Raw genomic sequence first — 17141 nt, forward strand, 5'->3', positions numbered from 1 at the left:
GAATACAACCTTGATTTTCTATTAAAGCAAAAGTTACAAAAATGTTTGTGTAAGCTGTCAATTATTGTTCTTAGAAAGAAAATCGGAAATCGGAACCCGGCCAACAAAATCGCAATCGGTGCATCCCTAATCCATACACCTAACGGCGTGTGTGTGCTTCTGCTGGAGTGAGTGTGTGCAAGACGAACGTGTGTGTGTGTGTGTGTGTGTGTGTGTGTGTGTGTGTGTGTGTGTGTGTGGTGTTTAGGCAGGTCCCCAGCTTGCAGTGATTTGTTCATGGGCAAATGTTTGTCTGAGATGAATGCTCCAGCTGATCCAGGACTGCATCCTGGCTGACAAATGAAACTGGTGCCTCAGGGAGGAAGACAAGAGGGGAAGGGGGAGGGGGTGGAGGGGGAGGTGGTGGAGGGGGAGGGGGGGTTGGAGGGGAGGGGGTGGAGGGGGAGGGGGTGGAGGGGGTGGAGGGGGAGGGGGAGGGGGTGGAGGGGGAGGTGGTGGTTGGGGGAGGGGGTGGAGGGGGAGGGGGTGGTTGGGGGAGTGGGTGGAGGCGGAGGGGGTGGTCGGGGGAGTGGGTGCAATGTGGAGAAGTGGAAATTGAATCATTTTATTGTTTGTCATTGCGACTCTCGTCACAGTTTGTTACTGGCTGCTAATTAAAATGGCAACAATCATGACAATTGGCAATTATAGACTTGTGAAAGAGGTGATGGGAAATGAGCTCCTCATTAGGTGGAGAATCTCATTTCTTATCTTTCCCACACTTGTGTTTTCCCCCTTCACTCATTAGGAAGACGGAGTGTCGTCACTGACCACCACACTGACGGAGGGAAGAGTGCAGGAGATTGATTTGTGTGGAGTATGTCTGACTTAAACGAACAAACTGTGCTACTGATTCGTGTTGCGTTGGTTTCCTCCATTCAGACGATAGCAGTGCCATGATTTTTGATTTATTTCCATCACGCAGCTCAATTCACGCAAATGTATTCATTTTGTCACAAAGCAAACCAAACAAATCACAATCTTCAATGACGACCAACATTCTAAAGACAGAGCTCAGCCTCTTTCCATGTGTGTCTGTGAAGACTGTTAGTCTAGCAGAAAGGGCCCTCAGATTTTGAGATACCCGAGGTAGAACAAATAACAACAATGATTCTTCTTATCTTTAGGGTCTCCCATTAATGAAATTGATTGTTGTCAAAAAAAAAATTGGGGATTTTTTTTTTTTTTGCTGTTCTTTAGAACTACCCCAATCCCTGAAAAAGAGCCAAATTAGGCCAGTCCGAATAGGGGAAAGGTGACAAAAAAGCCAATAACTTGAGAATGCTCACTCTTTTCCTCATCAGATCTGCTGAGGTATGAACCAGGTGGCTGCCCTACCTCACCAAATAGTCAGAAAATGATTTACCTAAAAAGATGGTGAATTATAGTCCTGTAAATATAGCTTTAGTTTAGGCGGAAATTGTACTTTGTGGTGATAGGAACATAGGGACTCCATCACTTTTCTCTCCTTTATCAGAAAAACTGAAATCCCTGAAAAATATACCGCTGGAAGTGCCTTCTTGGATTTGTCCCGTTTGTTTGTTTTTCTGAGCGGCGCCCCCTTCTGACCACATAGTGTTACTTTTCCATCTTTCCAAGCAGCTGTCTTTCTGTCACAGAGAAAGCAGCAGATGTTACAGCGCGTCGTTGTCGAGAGAGAGGACACAATTTGCAGTTGAAAAAGCCAGTAATAAATATATCGCACTACTCAATATATCACAATACTAGCATATCGCAATATCGCAATACTATCATATTGTGACTTATCATATTGTGACTTAAGTATGGGGATAATATTGTATGGCGTGGGGCATCTGGTATACTATCTGTGTAAGCCTGCAGACAGAAGGTGAATTGGGCTGAAACTGGAGCTTCCCAATCCACCATGCAGATTCCTGCTTTACACAAGAAGTGCGTCAGCCAAAGACCCGGCTATCATAAAGCAACATGATGGATACACACGCAAATAAATAAATAAAAACACTTTGTCCTTTCTCTCTCTCCTAACCATTCTCCTGCCTCTCCTCTGATGAATCTGTGAAATGATATAACGAATGAGACAGAGAGAGAGAGAGAGAGAGAGAGAGAGAGAGAGAGAGAGAGAGAGAGAGAGAGAGAGAGAGAGAGAGGGGGGGGGCGGGCAGGAGGGATGAATGCAGGGAGGAAAGAGACAGAGGATATGATTTATTAGCCTCATAAAAATTCTGCCTTTGTTATTCCCTCTCATTTTTATATGTGAAGCTTATTAAAGAGCTGCTACACACCTGCCAGAGTTCTCTGACAAACTTGTGCGTCCACACGTGTGTGTGTCTGTGTATGTGTGGATGTGAACCTATGCACACGTGTGTGTGTCTGTGTATGTGTGGATGTGAACCTATGCACACGTGTGTGTGTGTCTGTGTACGTGTGGATGTGAACCTATGCACACGTGTGTGTGTGTCTGTGTACGTGTGGATGTGAACCTATGCACATGTGTGTGTGTCTGTGTATGTGAACCTATGCACACGTGTGTGTGTCTGTATGTGTGGATGTGAACCTATGCACACGTGTGTGTGTCTGTGTATGTGTGGATGTGAACCTATGCACACGTGTGTGTGTCTGTGTATGTGTAGATGTGAACCTATGCACACGTGTGTGTGTCTGTGTATGTGTGGATGTGAACCTATGCACACGTGTGTGTGTGTGTGTACGTGTGGATGTGAACCTATGCACACGTGTGTGTGTGTGTACGTGTGGATGTGAACCTATGCACACGTGTGTGTGTGTGTACGTGTGGATGTGAACCTATGCACACGTGTGTGTGTCTGCGTACGTGTGGATGTGAACCTATACACAAGTGTGTGTGTCTGCGTACGTGTGGATGTGAACCTATGCACATGTGTGTGTGTCTGTGTATGTGTGGATGTGAACCTATGCACACGTGTGTGTGTCTGTGTACGTGTAGATGTGAACCTATGCACACGTGTGTGTGTGTGTACGTGTGGATGTGAACCTATGCACATGTGTGTGTGTGTGTGTGTACGTGTAGATGTGAACCTATGCACACGTGTGTGTGTGTGTACGTGTGGATGTGAACCTATGCACGTGCACGCGCACACACTGGAAGTTTAAGCACGCCTTTCTCTCTGAAGTTTGTCAGTGGTCCAATTTTCATATCTTGTGCTGCGGTTGACTGATCTTTCACACACGTTGACTGATCTTTCATTCAACCTGGCTGTCCTCAGGTCCCGCCTCTCATTCTCACCGTAGCCCCGCCTCCCAGAGGGTGTTCAGGACACGCTACAAGATGGTGACCCACCAGGACGCCGGCGCTGCCCAGTATAGCCCCACCCTCTCTTGGAGAGCCAAGAGGATCCAGTCTGCCAGGTAATACACAGCAAAATACATGCATACACTTATTGATTATTATACATGCATACACCTAGATACGTATTGAGTATCGACACTCTTGTCACGCTACATATTAACAAAGACAATTACACTTAGGTCTCTATTAGGGATGCACAATATGGATTTTTTTCAACTGATACGATGATGTATAAATATCTGCTTCTCCTGACCGATAACCGATACGATAACCGATAATTATTATAATAAGAATATATATCATTTCCCCCCCTCGTTTTTAACCTGTATTTTATGCGCACCTGGGGTAAAAAAAAAAAGACAGATGTAGTGAGCATAGCTCTGACCTAACCAAATCTAACTGACATCACTGTGAACGCAAAACAAAGAAAACTTCTGATATAATATGATTGTTTTAATAAAGTGTATCACTCAGTTATAGTCAATACAAAAATAAAGGCTTTTATAGAACAGAAAGCCAATGACTGCTTAGTCTGCAGAAAAAACAAAATGACAAAAGGCATAGTAATTTAGACTCTTATTGTCATGTTACTGATCTGTTCGAATTTTGCATTAGTGCCAGTTCTCAGTGAATGAAGTCAATACACACAGAAAGGCCCTTTTGATGACCCCACCCGGGCGGTGGGCGCTCGAGGACATGCGGACGGGCACGCATTCCTTCAGCTTTCACAGCATCCCGGGTGGGAATCGAACCCAGGACCTTCGAGCTGTGAGGCGACAGCGCTTACCACTGCACCACCGTACCCCCCATCGGCCGATATTCTTACATTATATATACACGATTTTTTTGCAATGATCCCTCAAATATCAAACACTTGACAAAGATATGAGTTGACATGAATTGAAATATGTAATGTAGGCAGGATATTTTACAGCAGGGCTATTCAACTAAATTGTTCAGGGGGCCACATTGTCAGAAACCTAAGGGACCGGGGGCGTGGAGGAGGGTGATGGCATGAGGCCCAAATGAGTTTCTGGTCCTGTTCAGCTGACACCACGGGACTCAGAACCGCCTGCCCGATGGAAGCAGCTCAAACTCCTGGTGGAGGAGGGGATGAGAGGGATCGTTTACTATTTCTTGGGCCAAACGCACAGTTGCTGCGTTCTGGCTGTCGAGGAAGGCTTGGTTGATGAGTCGACCGATGATCTTGGAGGCTGTTTTAATCAATCTAGCCACCCTATTTGTAGCTTGCACCGTTAGACTATTGTACCACAGTGCCACAGTATTGGATGATATTCTGTATGGTGGAACATTAGAACAGCTGGAGTATTTCCGGGCTGGCCCCATAAGCCCTCAATCTCCTCAATAAGTACATACAGCTGCTGAACTTTGGCACAAACATGATCCACCTGGATAGACCAGCCCAGGGTGTGGTCCACCCGCACACCCAGGTCTTTGTAGGATTCCACCTGTTTTATAGTTGTGCTGTCGATATATATTGGTTTTCGGTCGGCAATTGACCGGGCAGGGATGCAAAGCATTCCTCAGCACATATACGCGGTGTTAAAACGTTTTTGAAGGATGTCCTGGTCGAGGTGTATGTTGTAGGCTTGTTGTCGGCTACATGCTTTGCAGTATAGCGTTAGTTTTCCGTCCCATTCAAAGACGCACGGGTATTTCACCTCGATGACAATTTCCTCGTCCTTTGTTTCTGTGCGGGGCTGCGGGCAGACGCGGTTCTTCGTTCTTGTTCATTGAATTATCATCTTGCAGCTCGATTTGTGATGTCGATGCTGACGCAAGGTTAGCGACATCGTTATTAGTCGGGGCTTGGACCCATGCAGCCAAACTTCATCTGCTTTTGATATCTTCACGGTGCGTCTTGCAGCCGCTGTGATTGTGTGCGAGCAGCCACCTGTCCGAGTCAGTACTCGTTAAACACACCGCACGTGCAGCATGCATCACGTAGGTTCCGACTGGTAATTAGTAACATTGTTCCCATTGTAACAGCAATAAAATGTCACATATATGTCACTCACAACAAGTATTAAAACATATTTATTTGGTGTATATTTTGCTGTTTGCTGCTGTACATATCTTTTTGCATGTTAAAACGTGGTTGCCCCTGGGGCAACCAAAGCCAAGAAATGGTTGCCCTATTTTTTTCTTGGTTGCCCGGGGCAACCGGGCAGCCGTTAATGTCGAGCCCAAATTATATGAGAGGTCTTCCATGCTGTTGGCACCTCAGAATTGAGAGTTTGCTGGTAGATGGGCTGCCAGACCAGTCCCAGGGTTAGGGTTAGACCAGACCAGTCCCAGGGTTAGGGTTAGACCAGACCAGTCCCAGGGTTAGGGTTAGACCAGACCAGTCCCAGGGTTAGGGTTAGACCAGACCAGTCCCAGGGTTAGGGTTAGACCAGACCAGTCCCAGGGTTAGGGTTAGAGTTAGACCAGTCCCAGGGTTAGGGTTAGACCAGACCAGTCCCAGGGTTAGGGTTAGACCAGACCAGTCCCAGGGTTAGGGTTAGACCAGACCAGTCCCAGGGTTAGGGTTAGACCAGACCAGTCCCAGGGTTAGGGTTAGACCAGACCAGTCCCAGGGTTAGGGTTAGAGTTAGACCAGTCCCAGGGTTAGGGTTAGACCAGACCAGTCCCAGGGTTAGGGTTAGACCAGACCAGTCCCAGGGTTAGGGTTAGAGTTAGACCAGTCCCAGGGTTAGGGTTAGAGTTAGACCAGTCCCAGGGTTAGGGTTAGAGTTAGACCAGTCCCAGGGTTAGGGTTAGAGTTAGACCAGACCAGACCAGTCCCAGGGTTAGGGTTAGAGTTAGACCAGACCAGACCAGTCCCAGGGTTAGGGTTAGAGTTAGACCAGACCAGTCCCAGGGTTAGGGTTAGGGTTAGACCAGACCAGACCAGTCCCAGGGTTAGGGTTAGGGTTAGACCAGACCAGACCAGTCCCAGGGTTAGGGTTAGAGTTAGACCAGACCAGACCAGTCCCAGGGTTAGGGTTAGGGTTAGACCAGACCAGTCCCAGCTCAAAAGAAACTTAGTTGAGGTTTTATTATGACGATTATTAACCAAGCAGTATTCAAGATTCAAGATTCAAGATTCAAGTTTATTATTTGTCCCAGAAGGGCAATTTGTGTGCAAGCAGACATAAAAGCATAGCGAATACATGAAAAAACAAAAACATGAACAAATTAAAACAAACATGGAGCATGGCAGCAGTTTTCCAGCAGAAAAATGGATCAAGTAAACACAGGATAAAAGTAAAATAAAAACACACGTCAAGGGATCTGTACAATGTACTTAAAAGTAATAAAGACACGTACAATGTACTTAAAAGTAGTAAAAGACACGTACATGAACTTAAAAGTAATAAGAGTCCAGGACTATTTGAGCTCGCATAAAGGTAGGTAAAAAATAAATAAACATATATCTCGAATATAAGATATATAAAGAATATTTGTAGCAGCAATACCTACCTAAGGAGACAGAGAGAGAGAGTGCATCATCTCCTCCGCCCAGCAGCGTTTAAGCTGCATGAGAGACAGAGAAAAGGGAGCGAGACAGAGAGAGAGAGAGAGAGAGAGAGAGTGCACTATCTCCTCCTCTCAGCAGCATTTAAAGCTGTGATGGAAACAGGAACGAAAGACAATTTATATCTGTTTTTCGTAGCCCTCGGAACTTTTAACCGAAGGCCCGAAGGGAGCAGCACATACTCTGGGCAGAGAGGATGAGTATCGTCCATGCGAATGGACATGTCTCCCTATTGTCTCCCACCCCCCCCCCCCCCCAGTGGTTATGTATGTAGGCATTGGTTATGAAAACACTTAACGGATTGTTGTGATTGGTTTTTGAAGACGTTAATGTGTAGAGAATTAACAGTATCTTTACCAGAGAAACAATGTAGCCATGGCACCAACGTACACAGGGTGAAGGCAGCATATGGCTGCATATGCAGGTGTGTTTAGTCTTGGTACTGTTTCATGTCTTTGCAGGTGTTGGGCATGGGAAGACACACTGATGAATTCACACAAACGCACACACACACACACACACATCGGAGCATGGGAAGACACACTGATGAATTCACACAAACGCACACACACACACACAGACACACACACACATCGAAGCATGGGAATACACACTGATGAATTCACACACACACACACACACACACACACACACACACACACACACACACATCGGAGCATGGGAAGACACACTGATGAATTCACACAAACGCACACACATCTACACATCTATACAGACCAAAATAGTTGCAGTTGGCCACGGTGATTGTGGTCCATAGAAGTGAAGATTCCTTCATTTTGTGCTGTGTTTAAGGGTGCTTTCTCAACCCGTGTGTTGTGTATGTGGTTCGGTATGGTTGCTGTGTGTTCTGTCCCCGGGCACGCCCAAGGGTTCCCCAGACCACCTTTTCAAGTGGACCCTGTCATAGTCCACTTGACTCCACTTGACTTGTCAGGGGACAAGTCACCCTGTGGCTCAGGAGGTAGAGCAGGTCCACCACCAATCAGAAGGTTGGTGGTTTGATCCCCGGCTCCTCCAGTCCGCATGTTTAAGTGTCTTTGGGCAAGACACTGAACCCCAAATTGCTCCCGATGGCTGTGCCAGCACCCTGCGTGGCAGCTTTCCACCTTCGGTGTGTGAATGGGTGAATGTAGGCACATTGTCAAGCGCTTTGGATAAAAGCGCTATATAAATGCAGTCCATTTACAATTTACCATGGTACGCTAGGGTTCGGCGATATGACGATATATTTCGTCTGGGCGATAGAAAATGTATTTTGTCTCATATGATGCTCTATCGTTTATATCGTTGTGTTGCAAATCACACTCTTTACGGCAATATTGTCCGTCATGCAGTGCTTTCTTCATTCTGTTTTCTTTTTTACTCACGTCCACAGTCCACACAGGCATCAGACTCTGTGTCAACAAGCCCCTTGCGTCCCTTTATAAGTGGCACAAATCAGCCGGTGAGTAGGCTAAAGAGCAGGGAGTTACCTCCACTCCGTCCGCCTAGCCTACCCAGGCATTTGCGCTGTGTTAAGTCCACGTTTGATCCATATTTGCATGTGTCCTCCTAACGTTATACCTGGCAAAACATCTCCTCCCATCCTCTCATCATCCCAAGGAAATCCCTTGAGGGCCGACAACAAAACGTCTATCGTTAGCTTTAGCTTTTAGCTTTCCCTGGGTGAGTTGTGTTGGTTGGATAACCGTGAAATCCCGGAGTGGAGTACTTTTGTTGAGTGAACTGAACTGGTAACGTGGAAATCTCGAAGTGGAGCATTTTTGTTCCTTTATAAACGAACTGAGAGAACTGGACTGAACTATAGGTTACATAACTGGTGGCGTGGTTCAGTTTGTGTTTCATTCTACTGCCCTGCAACTAATTATTATTATTTGTGTTGTAAAGAATAGCTATGCTTATCTGTATTCTGAATGCATGTATCCTTTGTGAGGTTTGAAAACATTTTAACTGGTTCAACTGCTACATAAATAAATGGCCATGTGCCATGTGGTCATTTTATATGAACTATAAATTGAATTTACAGAAAAAATATCGGTATCGGGATATGAAATGACCTATATCGGGATATGAGATTTTGGTCATATCGCCCAGCCCTATGGTACGCTGTTCCGCACCCGGGCACTGAACGCAATGTTCACACTCATGAAACGAACTGGACCTGGGGTCAATTTGGGCACAAGTGTGCTTGGTTCCACTCCCGGGTCCCCAGTGTGAAAGCACCCTAAGTTGTGTCTTGGTATACAGTATATTTGGGCAGCCCTTCATAATTTCATATTTTTTGTGCATACGTGTATTTGTGAGGCGTGTGTGTGGGGGCGGGGGGGGGTTCATTTGTGTCATTCAGATTTGGTGAGACAGAAGGGTCTGGTCTGTGACTGGACTCAGTGGTGAGACAGAAGGGTCTGGTTCTTTGACTGGACTCAGCCTGTGAGACAGAAGGGTCTGGTCTGTGACTGGACTCAGCCTGTGGTGACAGAAGGGTCTGGTCTGTGACTGGACTCAGCCTGTGAGACAGAAGGGTCTGGTCTGTGACTGGACTCAGTGGTGAGACAGAAGGGTCTGGTCTGTGACTGGACTCAGCCTGTGAGACAGAAGGGTCTGGTCTGTGACTGGACTCAGCCTGTGGTGACAGAAGGGTCTGGTCTGTGACTGGACTCAGCCTGTGAGACAGAAGGGTCTGGTCTGTGACTGGACTCAGCCTGTGAGACAGAAGGGTCTGGTCTGTGACTGGACTCAGCCTGTGAGACAGAAGGGTCTGGTCTGTGACTGGACTCAGCCTGTGGTGACAGAAGGGTCTGGTCTGTGACTGGACTCAGCCTGTGAGACAGAAGGGTCTGGTCTGTGACTGGACTCAGTGGTGAGACAGAAGGGTCTGGTCTGTGACTGGACTCAGCCTGTGAGACAGAAGGGTCTGGTCTGTGACTGGACTCAGCCTGTGAGACAGAAGGGTCTGGACTGTGACTGGACTCAGCCTGTGAGACAGAAGGGTCTGGTCTGTGACTGGACTCAGCCTGTGAGACAGAAGGGTCTGGTCTGTGACTGGACTCAGTGGTGAGACAGAAGGGTCTGGTCTGTGACTGGACTCAGCCTGTGAGACAGAAGGGTCTGGTCTGTGACTGGACTCAGTGGTGAGACAGAAGGGTCTGGTCTGTGACTGGACTCAGCCTGTGGTGACAGAAGGGTCTGGACTGTGACTGGACTCAGCCTGTGGTGACTTATTACTATTCATTTAGCTGCTGCAGTAAATATTGATTCATCAAGGGATTTTCAATTTGAGCCCCGCGACATCTTGTGAAATATCACCAAGTGTGTAGAAGTGAGGGGAGGTGGGGGGGAGGGGGACCCCCTCCACCACCTCCACCACCTCCACCACCTCCACCCCCTCCACCACCTCCACCCTTCACATGCTTATCTATCTGCTTGACTCCACAAACCCACCACTTTGATCAGTTTGAGCCTATCTATTGTAGCATGAGCTCATATTCTTTCCTGCTAACTGCTGAGTGCGGCTCTTTATCTCTGGCCTGTCGGACCCAATGATCCCTGTCCTCATCTGTCCCCATCTGTCCCCATCTGTCCTCATCTGTCCCCATCTGTCCTCATCCCCTATCTCTGCCTGCTAATACCTAAACCCCTTGCTACTAATGAACGTCCCCATTTATTTGTCTCTCAGTGCCATGCATCTCATGCATCTCAGGACCTTGTGCATCTCACACCCAGCCTCACACGATGGACCAGAGGCTCCAGGCTTAAGTAGTGTAGTGTGGTCATATCACACCCAGCCTCACACGATGGACCAGAGGCTCCAGACTTAAGTAGTGTAGTGTGGTCCTCTCACACCCAGCCTCACATGATGGACCAGAGGCTCCAGGCTTAAGTAGTGTAGTGTGGTCATATCACACCCAGCCTCACACGATGGACCAGAGGCTCCAGACTTAAGTAGTGTAGTGTGGTCATATCACACCCAGCCTCACATGATGGACCAGAGGCTCCAGACTTAAGTAGTGTAGTGTGGTCCTCTCACACCCAGCCTCACACGATGGACCAGAGGCTCCAGACTTAAGTAGTGTAGTGTGGTCCTCTCACACCCAGCCTCACACGATGGACCAGAGGCTCCAGACTTAAGTAGTGTAGTGTGGTCATATCACACCCAGCCTCACATGATGGACCAGAGGCTCCAGACTAAAGTAGTGTAGTGTGGTCCTCTCACACCCAGCCTCACACGATGGACCAGAGGCTCCAGACTTAAGTAGTGTAGTGTGGTCATATCACACCCAGCCTCACATGATGGACCAGAGGCTCCAGACTTAAGTAGTGTAGTGTGGTCATATCACACCCAGCCTCACACGATGGACCAGAGGCTCCAGACTTAAGTAGTGTAGTGTGGTCCTCTCACACCCAGCCTCACACGATGGACCAGAGGCTCCAGACTTAAGTAGTGTAGTGTGGTCATATCACACCCAGCCTCACATGATGGACCAGAGGCTCCAGACTTAAGTAGTGTAGTGTGGTCCTCTCACACCCAGCCTCACACGATGGACCAGAGGCTCCAGACTTAAGTAGTGTAGTGTGGTCATATCACACCCAGCCTCACATGATGGACCAGAGGCTCCAGACTTAAGTAGTGTAGTGTGGTCATATCACACCCAGCCTCACACGATGGACCAGAGGCTCCAGACTTAAGTAGTGTAGTGTGGTCCTCTCACACCCAGCCTCACACGATGGACCAGAGGCTCCAGACTTAAGTAGTGTAGTGTGGTCATATCACACCCAGCCTCACATGATGGACCAGAGGCTCCAGACCTAAGTAGTGTAGTGTGCCCCATATGGAGCTCAGAACATTCCTGTGACCACAACAATGACAGAAAGTGTATTTACATTCAAATTGCTTTATTGGCATGAATGTCATAATAACAATATTGCCAAAGCATCAATAAACAATTAACTCATTGAGTGCCATCGGCGTCAAATCAAATAGTAACGTAGAGTGCCAATGACGTCGATCGGCGTCAAATGCGTTTTTTGACGGTGGGACTTGGATCAAAGCCTCATGCATCTCCTGTACAAATATTGGAGCTATTGAAGGTGTGTAACCTATTTTACGGACCCATTAGGTGGCGACAGTGCTCTCCAGATTAGAGAAAGGTGAAGAAAAACAGCAGAAGAAGCCCCGTGATGAAACGGAAACCGATGCTGGAGCCAGAGCCGTATAGATTGCTCTGGCTGGAGCTAACGTTAGCTGCGAACAGCAGTCAATCCGCTCCCACAACTGAGCCCCTCTGTCTCTGCTGCATAGTTTCTCCACACGATTAGCCGCCAGAAAAGCAGCACCCGACGCCGAAGAGCCAAACCATTCTCAGCAGTCCGGTTTGGCTTTTCGGTGTCGCGCTGGGAGCCGGCGCACAAAAACGGAGCGCTCCGAAAATAGACGCTGGGTGCGTGTTAGGCTGTGTGTTAGTGTGGGGAGGAGTTTGCAGCTGAGGGGGGGGAGAGGGGGGTGGGGCACGCAGGCACCACACAACGACACCACGTCACTACATCAGAAAACACAAAAGGCTGATTATCTCAGCTTCTAATTTGAAACGTCTGTTTTTGGTGAAAACAACCTATCTTCTCCGGCTGATAACTAAAGAACGGAAAATGGTATCAATAAACTTTTTTTTGCTGATGATACAATAGAGTCTCCTCGTTCTTTGTGCGTGTTCGGTGTTTACATAGTAATATCACACAATATTCTGTGGGCCTCGAGAAATCACTGAAAACGCTCTGAAAGGGCTGGCACTGGGAGCATCCGTTTTCCAAAAGTGGCTGGCACTCAATGAGTTAAACAAAATAATGATTACATTACACACACATTACACAATAATACACATTAAATATAACATTGAGATCGATACATATCAGTTATATACATATTTCAACGGATTACATCATAATGTGCATGCGTGCGTGCGTTGGTCACTCACCTTCTCCAAGGACAGTTCCCAGTCTGGACTGCTCATCCTGCTCTTTGAATTGGGGGATTTGGCAGCCGAGTTTGTTAAAGAACATTTCTCTAACAGGAAGTGCATGTAGGAGGAAGTGCATGTAGGAGGAAGTGCATGTAAGAGGAAGTGCATGTCCGTCTCCACCTCACCTGTCAAACAGTGACCACATCTTGTGTTTTCTTTTGGTTCCCATGATTTCTTATATCTTCCTGTTTCGGTTGCCAGTTGGTCACTGAGCCTGTACCTGGTGAGGATCTGTCTCTGCTTCCTATCTCTGACAGTAGACAGATATTCTGCCAATTAATAATTATAGTAATTATGCTACCCAATCAGATTTGTGCAGTGATCCCCACACCCCTGTATTCAAACATGAGTGGAATTATCTCCAAAGCCAAAAAACAAATGTAAGCATTAGCCTACACATTGCATGGATATATTCAATCTAAACTTTATTTCAGAATTCTAAGAGTCCACAGAAGTAAAAAGCCATTAGGTGAAACAACAATTAGTCATTCAATTAAAAATAAAGTACTGTATAATGAATACAGTATAATGCAATAATACTTATAAAATAATAACTTGCAATTGAAATATATATAGTTTTTTTTGTACATTCACCAGGGATTAGTCCTCTCCATCCTAATTATTTAGGAGTAGTTTGTCTAAATAAAACATTGGTCAAAATATATGTAAACAAGAGAATTAACTCAACAGCATGAGCAGAGTGCAATTATCAAGACAACTTGGAATTTCCTAGTTAGTTTAAACCTCTGACAGTCCCTTGTTGCAAAAGTGGGTTTCACACCAGCACACTCCAAATTGTAACACCGTAACAAGGTGCAAGCAAAACTAACGAGGGCCCTGGCACTGGACCACCAAATAGATTGTTCTTCTTGCACCTGTGTTACTTCCTGCCTTTTACACACAAAATGGGTGAATTGGGTGGGAAGTGAAAAAAGCTAATTTATTGTAACAGAAAATAGTTTGAGTGAGGCAGTAATGCATGCATTTAGGCTACTTGCGTTCTGTGTATCAATATTAAAATGATAGACTACTACTGTATTTATTAGATACTATTGTACAAGAAAATACTACTGTATTTATTAGATACTATTGTAACAGAAAATACTACTGTATTTATTAGATACTATTGTATGGACGGTGTGAGGAAGAGAGATAGAGACCTTCAAAGCAGGAAACCCAGAGATATTACTCTTGGGCTTGATGCAAGTAAACAGCACATTTTTCTCACAGGGCTTTTGGCTTGTTAAATCAGATTTTCTGAGGAGAAAGATCATATTGCCTCAAATATCAGATTAAGAAGAGATGGAAAAAATACATCTTGCGGTACGAAGAACAATCTAAATGTTAGTTTGATGGAGCAAAAATTTGTTAAAACATTGTTAATTTACCGTTTTTCTTCATTTAAAACCATGTTGGCAGCGCAGAGTTTTTCATCCAGGCTGAGGCCGTTGTCTGTCAACTTGTCAAGGAAGCGCAGCCGGAGGAGCTTGTCAAAATGAATACTCGTCCCATTGGCTCATGTGAGCATGGGTGCCTGGCCAATCCCGTGCTTGACTGCTGCGTAGGCGGGCACAGGGCGTGGTCTGCCCAAAACCGCACGGGACCCACCGCGGTTTCCATGCAATGGGTAGCCTTCAAATTGTTTTGTGGCTTTGGAGAGTATATATATATATATAATTGATCCAATGAAACCGCATTAGCGTTCATATATGACATTAAAGGCTTTTGCACACCAAGTCCGTATTTTCGTCCGAAATTGACGCACGAAGAAAATAATAATATGACCTCATTTGTGTCAATCATGATTGACACACCGAGTCCGACAATTACGTCCGTCATTTAAGTTTTCAGACGAGGTTCGATTTTCTGTGTTTTTCGCATCAGTCAATAGATTTTTGCGACCTGGGACCCGTCTGTGTTTTCAGATGACGGATTAAAAAACACGCATACGAAAACAATCAGACTGTGTGTGCAAAGACCTTCAGGAACATACGTGACCATATTTTATTTCAATGTCCGCTATCAAGAGCAATTCAGTTGGTTCATGAAATCATTGGGCTGGGCGCAGAGTGTTTGGTGTGGGAGATTCGAGCTGTCACAATGGGAACAAAGGCTCGCTCCTGGCCAATCCTGGCGCTTGACTGCTGCGTAGGGCGTGGTCTGCCCAAAACTGTGGTGGGTTCCGTAATAATGTATGTCTGAGGGGTGGCAGTTAAGTCTCAGCACCAATTGAAACAGTGGACTCTTTTCTGGGTTCAGCTCTTGGGTCTGGAGGACTTTGAAGTGGAGGCTATCTGAGGGACTGGATTTAAGATGGTTTAAAAAAAAAGTGCTCTCTTTTGAATGTTAATTGTTCATGGATAATGTCCCAATTCTGATCTGCATTTGTTGGTGTTTTTCTTTGTACGTGTAGGATCTGTCTGCAGAATTCAGCATGTAGGGATTCTGTTGGGTGTTTCTCCCAGCTGATGAAGCTATGATGACTGAGTGGACTTCACTACCGTACACTAGTGCAATGGGCTGGATCACACTGTCAAATATTTTGTCAGATTTGCCTTTTGAAGCGTTTTCTAAAGATCACATTTATAAAAGGAATTTCCGCACACTTGAATCTGTACAGATTTCACAATAAATAAATGGTAAATCTGTACAGATTCAAGTGTGCGGAAATTCCTTTTATATTTGTAACTCTAGTTATTTTTCCAGCACCTTGGCCGAGACTTGGCTGGGTCGAGCGGTGGCCCTCCCTCAGACTAAAGATCACATTTAAAAAATGTTAAGTTTATTTGCATCTACGTTCCAAAAGTCCTAAAAGTTATTCATGTTTGTGAAGATTATGATGCTGAACCCAAATTCGCGTTCCCATAAACTTTTGTTAACGACAGACCTTATTTTATGCATATAAGTGAAATCCCCATTCTAAACCCCATTCACTGTTTTGTTGACGAAGCCGGAAGTATACCTCCGGACTCATTCCTATGGTTCTCTATAGATACTGTAAGACCCTTAGCTGAGACTGGACGGGTTCTGTTCCTGCGGTTCTCTATAGATACTGTAAGACCCTTAGCTGAGACTGGGCGGGTTCTGTTCCTGCGGTTCTCTATAGATACTGTAAGACCCTTAGCTGAGACTGGGCGGGTTCTGTTCCTGCGGTTCTCTATAGATACTGTAAGACCCTTAGCTGAGACTGGACGGGTTCTGTTCCTGCGGTTCTCTATAGATACTGTAAGACCCTTAGCTGAGACTGGGCGGGTTCTGTTCCTGCGGTTCTCTATAGATACTGTAAGACCCTTAGCTGAGACTGGGCGGGTTCTGTTCCTGCGGTTCTCTATAGATACTGTAAGACCCTTAGCTGAGACTGGGCGGGTTCTGTTCCTGCGGTTCTCTATAGATACTGTAAGACCCTTAGCTGAGACTGGGCGGGTTCTGTTGTAACTGTCAATGTGTTTTTAAGACAGCTAAAGGCCAGCTACATCTATGATGCTGCAGCACAGGAACCTGAACTGCTGCATTGAGGGGGGGAAACAGTCTACAATTAGTGTTAATTTTGTCGTCTATTCCTTTATTTAGTCTTAGTCCTGTGTCAAATATCCTTATTAGGTTTTATCATGTTTATTCAACCTCATCCTCTCTTTATTTAGTCGCCTAAAAGTTTGAGGATTTTAGTCTCGTCTTAGTCAATGAAACTAAAAGTCTGAACATTGTAGTCGCGTCTTAGTCTTGGGGTAGCCGACTAACATTTTCCATCATAGTTTTCATCGTCGAAGTTAACACTATAACCAAACCTACATGTACAATATCCTGCTAAAGTCTCTCTTTCCCTGCTGCTCCCCCAAGTTCCCCGGCTCGCACGCCCAGAGGAAGTGAGCTGATCCGTACCTACCCAGCATGCCGTGCGCTTCTCTGGTGTCAGCGGTAATGGGCACCGTGGATGATTGAGTGCTGCGGGGAGGGAGGAGGAGAATCGGCCACAGTATTTCAGCCCCCGCCTCCACAAAATAGATCTAATCTCAACATTAACTCCATTAATAGTAGCAGCAGTTGAATTAAGAAAGCCGTAAAGCATCCGCGTTTAGCAATAATTTACAGCCCCTCCCTTCATCGTTCTCCCCCGCCTCCCTTCTTTTTTTTCTACATCTCCATCTTCCCTTCCACCTCTTTTGTGCACTCACTCTCCAGCTAATGTTCTGTGCTCAACCCATCTGTTTTCTGTGTCATC

The 17141-nt window shown here is 46.0% G+C and overlaps 1 protein-coding gene across 2 annotated transcripts in view; it reads left to right on the forward strand.

The window, feature by feature from the left end:
* The window catches only part of zc3h3 (zinc finger CCCH-type containing 3), a 159463-nt gene that overhangs the window by 78013 nt on the left and 64309 nt on the right, over nt 1-17141 (forward strand). For both annotated transcript variants that reach the window (XM_083646990.1, XM_083646991.1), the window contains exon 4: nt 3264-3405. In XM_083646990.1, the coding sequence (XP_083503116.1) occupies nt 3264-3405 (142 nt within the window). The remainder of the gene's footprint in view (nt 1-3263; nt 3406-17141) is intronic.

Source organism: Poromitra crassiceps (assembly GCF_964638095.1).
Source record: "Poromitra crassiceps genome assembly, chromosome: 12".
Classification (NCBI taxonomy): Eukaryota; Metazoa; Chordata; class Actinopteri; order Beryciformes; family Melamphaidae; genus Poromitra; species Poromitra crassiceps.